The 8,899-nt window shown below is 64.3% G+C and overlaps 2 protein-coding genes across 3 annotated transcripts; one reads left to right on the forward strand and one right to left on the reverse strand.

Annotated features, from left to right (window-relative positions):
* Positions 1-142: 142 nt before the first annotated feature.
* On the forward strand, positions 143-2,270 carry POLR2H (polymerase (RNA) II (DNA directed) polypeptide H). Of its 2 annotated transcripts, XM_010572972.1 has the most exons (5): positions 143-257; positions 774-857; positions 1,615-1,708; positions 1,857-1,940; positions 2,067-2,270. In XM_010572972.1, exons 1-5 carry the CDS (start codon positions 185-187, stop codon positions 2,182-2,184), a joined length of 453 nt encoding a protein of 150 aa, XP_010571274.1. In that variant the 5' UTR covers positions 143-184; the 3' UTR covers positions 2,185-2,270. The 2 variants fall into 2 exon arrangements, with proteins under 2 accessions (XP_010571274.1, XP_010571275.1); XM_010572973.1 differs by lacking the exons at positions 1,615-1,708; positions 1,857-1,940 and having other exon boundaries at positions 155-257; positions 2,067-2,164.
* A 987-nt stretch (positions 2,271-3,257) lies between these two features.
* On the reverse strand, positions 3,258-5,121 carry THPO (thrombopoietin). Its single transcript, XM_010573095.1, has 5 exons — positions 5,109-5,121; positions 4,099-4,226; positions 3,921-4,007; positions 3,547-3,711; positions 3,258-3,440 (listed from the first exon to the last, which is right to left on the reverse strand). Exons 1-5 carry the CDS (start codon positions 5,119-5,121, stop codon positions 3,258-3,260), a joined length of 576 nt encoding a protein of 191 aa, XP_010571397.1.
* Between the last annotated feature and the right edge of the window lie 3,778 nt (positions 5,122-8,899).

The following is an 8,899-nucleotide window of genomic DNA, read 5'->3' on the forward strand; positions in this document are numbered from 1 at the left end:
CACTAGGACCGCACGGACACCCGCCGCCGGTCGGCAGTAGTGCGCAGGCGCGGGAATCGCCCCGCCCACCCCCGAGGCTACTTCCGCTCCGCGGCGGAAAGGCGCCCGCCTGGCTGTCCGTGGCGGAAGTGAGGGCGCGTCATCGGCAGGGCGCTGGGCGGGAGCGGGACGCGGAGTCGGCGCCATGGCCGGGATCCTCTTCGAGGACATCTTCGACGTCAAGGACATCGACCCCGAGGGCAAGAAGTTCGACCGTGGTGAGTGGGGCCCCGGCGCCGCCCGGCCCCGGCTGCTCCCTGCCGGGTTCCAGCCCGGGCCTGCGCCGCCTCAGGCCGGAGCGGCTCGGCGCTGCCCTCCCGCGGCGCGGGGGTCTTCTACCCTCCCTCAGCCCGGCCTGTCCCGCTTCCCCCGCTGCCCTTCCCGCCGGCGGGGGCCCCTGTCCCCTCGCCGTCGTCCGGCACCGACCCGACCGTGTGTTGCCGCACCCCGGTGCGCCCTGCTTCCCCAGCCCGGCTTCTGTGCCCCTCCATACCCCCGCGACCCCGGTACGCTCCATTCCCCACCCCACCGTGTTCCTCTGCCTGCCTGTGCGCACCTTAGTCTGCTCCTGGGCTCTGGCATCCATCCCCCAAACCCTGTGTGCCCCTTCCTCACAAACAGTTCGGGTGCCAGCCTGGGGTGGGGACAAGAATGGCCTGGCCCTGGGACCCTGCTCCTACCCAGCCCCTGGGGGTCTTCGCTGTCTTTGTCGCTGACTCTGCTGCTCTTCTCAGTATCCCGCCTGCACTGTGAGAGCGAGTCCTTCAAGATGGACCTCATCCTGGACGTGAACATCCAGATCTACCCCGTGGACCTGGGTAGGCTATCGGGCCTCTAGTTCAGAGTGTGCTAGGCCTGAGCCAGTGTCAGCTTGGGTGGGTAAGCTTAGAGAGGCGCATGCTGGTGCTTGGAGGAGGGGGACTGAATTTGCTGCAAACAAGGAGTGAGCTGTCTCAGACTTCCTTGGGCCCCTGTGCTGTCCCCAGGTGGCAGGAGGTACTAGGCACTCTCAGTGTGCTGGAGCTGAGCTGGATTCTGGTTTGCCTCACTATGTGTTGGGATTCATCTCTGGCCTGTTTCCCAGAGATGCTGTCTAGTGAAACTGCCTCAGTTGGTGGTAACCAAGCCTTGAGGGAGACCTTTTGAAATGAGCTTCTGTGGCCTAATATACTAAACAGGTGGAAAGGAGAGTCTTACCCTCAATGAAGTACAGAAGGGCTGGAACTGTTACTGCAGGGTCTCGCCCATCTGCCCAGGGTCCAGCCAAGCCCTCTGGAACTCTCCCTGTGAATCTCTTGCTGTGTCCCATGAAAACACCAGCAGTGGTGTGCTGGTGGCTCTGGTTTCCTCCACAGTGGTGACCAATGTCTGTGGGGAATCCGGAGACAGAGGATCTAGAGCAATCTTTTCCGCGTTCCCCGCAATCATGTTGGAGGACTGAAGGCAGGGACGGGGCTTTGTGCTAAACCTGCCAGGGCAGCTCCTTGCCACCACCCTGAGATCTGCTGTGGCCGCTGCTGCTGTTCTGGCTGTGCCCCCCCACTTTCTCACCACTCCTCTGCCCTCTCTTCCCAGGGGACAAATTCCGCCTGGTCATCGCCAGCACCTTGTATGAAGATGGCACTCTAGATGATGGCGAGTATAACCCCACGGATGACAGGCCATCCAGGTATGGGGTCCAGCCGGGACCCATGTGGGGGTGGATGAGGGAAAAGGTGAAGTGCTGGGGGGCTGTGAGAAACCTTCTCCCAAAGGACATTCAGCAGGGGGAACACCTGGGTTTGACTCTTCTCTGAACTCCCACCATCTTGTCGCAGGGCAGACCAGTTCGAGTATGTGATGTACGGCAAGGTGTACAGGATTGAAGGGGATGAAACCTCCACAGAGGCAGCCACACGCCTGTGAGTGCCTGTCTGCAGGAGTGGGGGGACACGGTGCTCTGGGGTGGCGTGGGGGAGGCACCAGGATCTCAGTCTGGGTCTCCCATGGGATTCCCTGCTCTCACTGCTCCTCTCCTCCTGCCCCAGCTCTGCCTACGTGTCCTACGGGGGACTGCTCATGCGGCTGCAGGGGGATGCAAACAACCTGCATGGCTTTGAAGTGGACTCTCGAGTTTACCTGCTGATGAAGAAGCTGGCCTTCTAGGAGACCTCCTACCTCCATGGGCTGCCCCAGAGACGTTCTGCTGGCGAGCAAACAGGAACTCTGCGACCCCAAATTCTGCCCCAGCATCCACACTGCCTGTCCCTTCCAGAACTGGGGAGGAGGGAGCAGTCCCTCTCCTCATCCCGGCCTCTTCTGACTCCTTCTGGGATCTGCAGTCACCTCCTGCATGGAGAGAGGTGCCTAACAGCCGAGTGGAGACTGCACTGGGTACTCCATGGTCCTGCCTGCTGGGCGTCTCCTCACCTCTGCCTTCCTGTGCTTCAAAAGCAGGCGAGGCCCCGGCTCTGGCCAGGGGCAGCTGGACTGGGACAGCGCCTGTCTGCCTTGGGGCTGGGGACAGCTTCCTAAGGAGCCATCCTGAGGCAGGCCAGGCTTGTTCTTGATTAAACTGAGATGTTTTTTCTAGATCTGGCTCTGCTGGCTGGGAGATGAGGCTGGCAGGGAGCGGGTACACATGCGTGGGGAGCAAAGGGGGCTCACACCACTTTCCCAAAGGACGTACAGTCCAAACCTGCCTTGGGCTCTTCTCTGCTGCCCTGCTGGGCATGGTGCACGCTAAGGCTAGGGAGGGGCAGGTGGGTGTAGAGGGTGAGGAGTGGTAGCTCATGTCCCCAAGTGGGGTCTGGTGCCTGACAGAGCCCGCCTGCCCTGCCAAGCTGGCGGCTGCCGTGGGAGGGAGCTGGGTGCTGGAGAGAGACCCGGAGCACATCTCTGAGGGGCTGCCTCTGATGGAGGCCCCTGGGAATGTGTGGTCCCCCTGCCCAGGGCCACAGCAGAGGAGAAAAGGAGGATCCAAAAGACTCTTTAGAAAAATAGCTCTTTAATCATAAAGCATTCACAGTAGAGGTGCCTGCCTGGGTGGGAGCAGGGCCTGTGCCTGCTGGCGCAGGGGTGTTGGCGCGTTCTGCCTCTGTGGGTTGTGCAGTTGCTGAAGGCTTGAGGAACAGGAGCCAACCTTTTCCCTGCGGGCACCTTCCTGGGCACCCAGAGCACAGCTCAGTGTCCGGCAGGTTTTCTCTGACCTGGGATCAGGGTGAACTCTGTGCACAGCCTCACTGGGCCCTCCACTGAGGGTCTCTGCCACCTTCCTGGCTTTGCTTGCACAAGTCCTTGGCCAGGTCATGGAAGAAGAAGCGCAGCTTGCCCTGCACTAGCTGCCGGTAGGTGAGGAAAATGCTGGTGACGTGGGTCTGCTCCACAGAGTGCGTGGAGCAGCCTGGCTCCCAGGGTCCTGCCTGAGGGGCGAGAGCAGGACAAGAGGGGTGACAAATGCTGTTGTACCCAGCCCAGCGCAGCTGGTGCCTGCACCAGGGTGATCTGGCTCACATGGGGAGGTCTCACCTCCCAGCTGAAGGTCTGCAGGAGCAGGAGGAAGGAGTTGGTGTGTCGGTAAAGCTGGCTCAGCTGCCTGGCCCCGCACTCCTGGGTCACCTGGCCCTGGGCCTCTACCACGGCACCCACCAGCAGTGCCAGGTCGCACAGGATCTCCTGCCGCTTGGTCTCATTCTGGGAGAACAGGCAGTGAGCAGGCTGACCCCTGGCCCCAATTCATTCCTATGCCCACCCTAGGTCTGGATGCGGTCCTCAACCCCCCTGTGCCACCAGGTGTGCCCACAGGCATCTTGTTTGGCATTTTTGGTGCCTGTGCCAACCTGGGGACTCCTCCAGCCCCATGGGCACCCCAGTGCCAGCACCATCCTCCCAGCCTTTCTCACCGATTTGGATTTCCACTGCTGGAGGCTGAAGTCCACCAAGGGCAGCACCATGGGGCAGTTGAGTGTGGGCAGTGCCTGGCACTGGCCCTAGAGGGGAGAGGAGATGCTGAGGTGAGATACCAGGAGCTGTGCCTCTCCCCGGCCTTGGGTTTAGGGTGGAGGGGGACTGTATTCTCACCGCTTTCTTCTCCATGTCCTTGGCCTCCCCGATGTACTTCTGGATGAGTCTGTTGTCGCAGACCAGCCGTGTTAGGTTGGCATGGCCCTCTTCCATGTGCAGGAGGAAGGATGTGAGGAGGAGCAGTCCTGCAGGAGGCGGGGTTACCTTGGGTACCATGCCACCCTCCCTGGGCAGCTCCAGCCCAGGACCATGCCTGCAGCAGCAAGCCCTTGCCTCAGCCTGTTGGTGCCCTTGATGGCCCTGTGGTGGGCACACAGCAGGAGGTCTAGGGGGGCAGAGGAGAGCCTGGTGCTGCCCTCCGGTCAGTCAGCACAGGGGCCTGGCGCTCGCTGGGGAGAGCCGTTTCCCTGCTGTACCGAAAGGCAGGTGGTGTGCGCCAAGGGGCCGTGCAGCTGCGTCTGTGCCAGGTTTTTTGGCTCCTCTGCAGGCTGGGCTGCAGGCGAGGAGCAGAGCCACGCTCCCTATGCAGACCGGGGCCAGCCCTCCTGATCTGTGCCAGGAGCAGCTCTGGCTATTACGTGCACTTCGGGGAATCCCTGCCTGCAGCATCCCGCAGCCTCCGTCTGCTCCTTGCCGCTGCTCCGGCCAAGGGCTCGCCTGCCAGCACTGCCTTCCCCAGCACCGCTGGCACGCTGCTGCTCTGAATGCCTCTCGGCCGGGTGGCTGCTGTGCCCGATGACCGCCCATCCTGGTGATGGGCATCTCCTCTCCAAAGGCCCTCTGAGCATCCGCCTGCCTCGCTGCCCACCTTGGCACCGCACCTCTCCCCAAAAGCCCTCGGTGTAGCCCGTTTCCCTAGGACAGGCTCGGAGAGATGCTTGGCTGCCCTTGTGTGCTGGTAGCAGCCAGGTCCAACCAAACCAGAGCCACCCTTGGGGTTTGCTACCTACATGTGGGTCTCCATCTCTTGGAGTCCCCGTGCGGTGGACACTCTGGCCGTGGTGCCGGCTGCCAACGCAGCGCCCCTTCCCGCTTGCTCCCGTCCCCCCTTTTAGCCGCGCACTCACTGTTCAGCTCCATGCTCAGCTGGGGGCTTCGGCCCTGCATCTTCCACCCTGGGGCCAGCGGCTGCTCCCCGGCTCCCGTCCCCCTTCCATGGAGGACGGCGGTGATGCGGGCTCCCCGTGAGCCGCCCGGCCGGGTTGGAGGGCCAGGGGCCAGGAGTGCCCCCGGGGCGGCACAGCACGGCTCTCCGGCTCTGGCCGGAGCCCGGCCGCCCAGCGCGATTTCCTGTTGTGTCGCCGCTGACCTTCGAGCAAAATCGCAGCGGGGGCCCTGGGCCCGGGGGACGGCTTCCTGCCTCCGGCCGCTTCCTCCCTTGGCTCGGGGCGCGGGAAGGGCGTCCCCGGGCGCCCTCCGGGACTGCTCACCTGCCCACTGGCCTGAGCGCTCGGCTGCCAGGGCCTCGGTGGTCAGCGCCTTGGCCGTGCCCGTCCAGGGGGTGAGGTGGCACCGGTACCTGCAGGAGAGATGGCATCAGCGACCCTGTGCTGGGTGGCCCTGGAACTATCAGCCCTGATGGGGTCCTGCTCCTGGCTGCGGCAGCCAGGCATGAAGGCCACCAAAAATCCTCGTCCAGAGGTGGGCTCCAACCCTGTTGACCTTCACCCAGAGATGGGCTCCAATCCTGTTGACCTTCACCAACCCTGGTGACCATCGCCCAGAGGTGGGCTCCAGCTCCAGTGATCCTTGCCCAGAGGTGGACCCCAAGCCCAGTGACCCTTGCCCAGAGGTGGGCTCCAACCCCTGCATCTGTCACCCAGAGGCAACTCAGGGAAGTGGAGATCCCTGGCATGGCTGTGGTGCACGGTGACCTCTCCGAGCTGGGGAGGGTGATGGAGCACAGGGGTTTGGCTGGCGTGCGGCCCCCAGGGCTGTTTCACCAGGGGTATTGGTTGGGGCTGAGGCAGGTGAAGCACCCACAGATGCCCCCTCCCTGGGTAGGAGAAACACTGGGGGTCTCTCCAGCACCAGGCCCTGGCATGGCCATGACACCCCCCTGGCAAAGCCAGCCCTTCCCAGGGCACTCTGGCTGCTGGGGGGGTGCACCCACCTATACCCGTGTATGCATGCACGTGTGTGTCCGTATGGCACACGTGTACACGCCCCCCACATGCACCCTCAGACCTACATGTGCACACGCGCACTTCCTGCGGCACACATCGGGGTGCACGCTTGGATAACCCCTGGGGCAGGGCAGCCCCCCACATGCTTCCCTTTGGGGGCGACCCCCCCCCCAGCCCACATCCTCTTGCCCCCGGTCTCCCCGCAGCCTGCATGCTTCCTTCTCACACCCCTGCTCTCGCACACTCTCGCATGCTCCCACCCCTGTCCCTGCGGCCGGCGGTTCCCGGCAGCGCCTGGCCGGGTGACAACAGGCAGAGTAAACACCTCAGCCCCATTCCGCCTGCCCCATGCCCCGCTTGGCCCGTGGCAACCCACCTTGCAGGTTGCGGGGTGCCTGGACGGGAGGGTCCGGCGGGTGCCACGGCTCCGGGGACGAGGCTGGCAGCCCGGCTCGCTTGGGGCACAGCTGGCGGTGGTGGGAGCCGCGAGCACCGGGGTCAAACACCGCCAGGCTTCCCCCGCACAGCCGTGCTCCGTCTGTGCGGACGTGACAAGCTGCAAATGCGCCCTCCAGCACCCTCAGCCCCTCTGCCAGCACTGGCCCTGCTCCCGCCACCGGCCCCGTGCCAGTCGCAGCCGTTCCCCGGGTCCCTGTCCCTCCCTGGGTGCAAAACCATCGACGATGCCAGGCTGGAGAGCTGTGGTGCCCCGCGCTCCCTGCTTGCCCTCGTAATTAGGCAAATGAACCCATCAGGGAAAACCAGAGGGCAGCTGGAAACTGGAGGTCTGCTGGACTCCAGTGGGCACTGAGGCACCCCAAGGTGCCTACAGTAGTCCCTTCACTCCAAAACGCTCATTTGCAGCTGCGACAGAAGCTGGCAGGCAGCTGGAGCCCATGCCTGTGGGCAGCCTGGTATTCTCCTGCTGGAAACGGCAATGCCAGCATTTGCTGTCCGTGCCGGGCGGGGGGGCAGAGGGGGATGTGGGGGGGAGCCCCTGCTGCTGGCCCACCGCGTTCCCACCAGCCCAAATCCAGGGATGGCTCCACGCGTGCCGTGGAGGAAGGGGGTTTGGGGGCAGTGAGTGACTCTCAGGGACCCCAGAGGGGCATGGGGGCTCCGGCCGAGGCGGGCAGGGCTCTGGCAGGGGGCAGGAAGCCAGGTGGGGGCCGCAGGGCTGTGCAGCTGGCCGGATCCCAGTGCCAAGTTTCCCACCTCTCTTTACAGGGTGCAAAGTGCCGGGAATCCCACTGCGGGGGGGCCAGCCGTTCGCACCCACTTCGCCAAGGTGATGAGGGCAGCCGGAGGTGCCAGGCGGCCGAGGGGGGGGCGGGGGTGGGGGGGAGACCGTGGACGGGTGGCACAGCTGCTGTCCCCGCAGGCCACCCAGATGTGCTCAGTGGGCACCCCCAGGATGTCAGTGCAAGGCAGGGGGGGCACGGGAAGCAAACCTGGGCTTCCAGGGCCAGGGAGGGGGCTCCCAGCCCCCTTTGAAGCCCCCATAAAAGGGTCCAGCATAAAGGGAGGAGAAAGTCAAAGGAACAAAGAGAGCGGCTAATCCCGGCGTGAGCAAACAGCCCCGTTTGCTCATGGCCCAGCTGGCCCCGGGGCCAGGGAAAGGAGCACAGTGGGGCTCTGGAGGTGCCAGGCGGGGGGGGGGGGGCCCTCTACCTGGGCTGGCCCCTGTCCTCAAGCTCGGGCAGCCCCCAGGAGCTGGGTGCTCCTTACCCCCTCCGGGCCTTTTTTTTTACATTTGCAAATTGCCAATAAACATCCGTGGGCAAATCCTGCTCCCCACACCCTCCGCACCCCACACCACTCCCCCGGCAGCTGGTCCCAGGAAAGCACCATGGTGCTGCTGGGTGAAGGGGCTTGCAAGGGGCACCCTAGCTGGCGTGTGGCAGCTCAGGGGGTGAAGGCTGGCAGGGTTTTCCCCACCTTTCCCAATTCCCAGCTGGCCACGCACTGCCCGGCACCCCGGCACAAAGCCCTGGCTGCTGCCCAGAGGATGCCCATGGGCAAACCCTCCAGCTGCTGCCTTGCACCAAGGCACCTTGTGCCGGTGGCCCTGCTGGCATCTGGGGCGATCCCACCATGTCCCCTTTCCCCATCCTGCTCCTCGGCCCAGCTCTCCACCCTGACAGGGGGGTGCCAGGAGGGCACCTCGCCCCTCTCCCTCCATCCTTCAGGGTGGTGAAGGGGTTAATGCCAGGCGGCGGAGCCGCAGGTGGGCGCAAGAATGAAATTCCTTCTCGCCGTCCTGCGAAGTCTGGGCACAAATATTTGCCTGCATGTCCGGTGGGGAGGGGGGGAGACCACCATCGCTCTGGGAGCTTGCTAATCCCCATGCCAAACACGGCCCCCCCATGCCCTGCATGCCCCCCACCTTCCTCCTGCCGGGGTCACCCCGCAAGGCCTTTGAGGAGGGGACATTTGGGGCCAGGGGGACAGCAGCACCCTGGGTGCTCCTATAAGCAGGGAGCTCCGTGGAATTGACGGGGCACCTGGAGCAGGCACAGCCGGGATCTGCTTGGCGTGTCAGACAAGGCTGCTTTGGGGTCTCCATCCCGTTCCCCATGCAGCAGGCCGGGATGAAGGCGAGAGTCCCTGCCATGCCGGCAACGCGCCCTCCGTAATAAACTCCATGTGTTTGCAGACAGAAAACAGCCACTTTCCCCCCCACCATCAGCCCCCCCAAGCTGCATCCCCCTCCCCGTACCTGCCACCCCCAA

This window comes from Haliaeetus leucocephalus, unplaced genomic scaffold (genome assembly GCF_000737465.1).
Source record: "Haliaeetus leucocephalus isolate CR32 unplaced genomic scaffold, Haliaeetus_leucocephalus-4.0 Scaffold362, whole genome shotgun sequence".
Taxonomy (NCBI): domain Eukaryota; kingdom Metazoa; phylum Chordata; class Aves; order Accipitriformes; family Accipitridae; genus Haliaeetus; species Haliaeetus leucocephalus.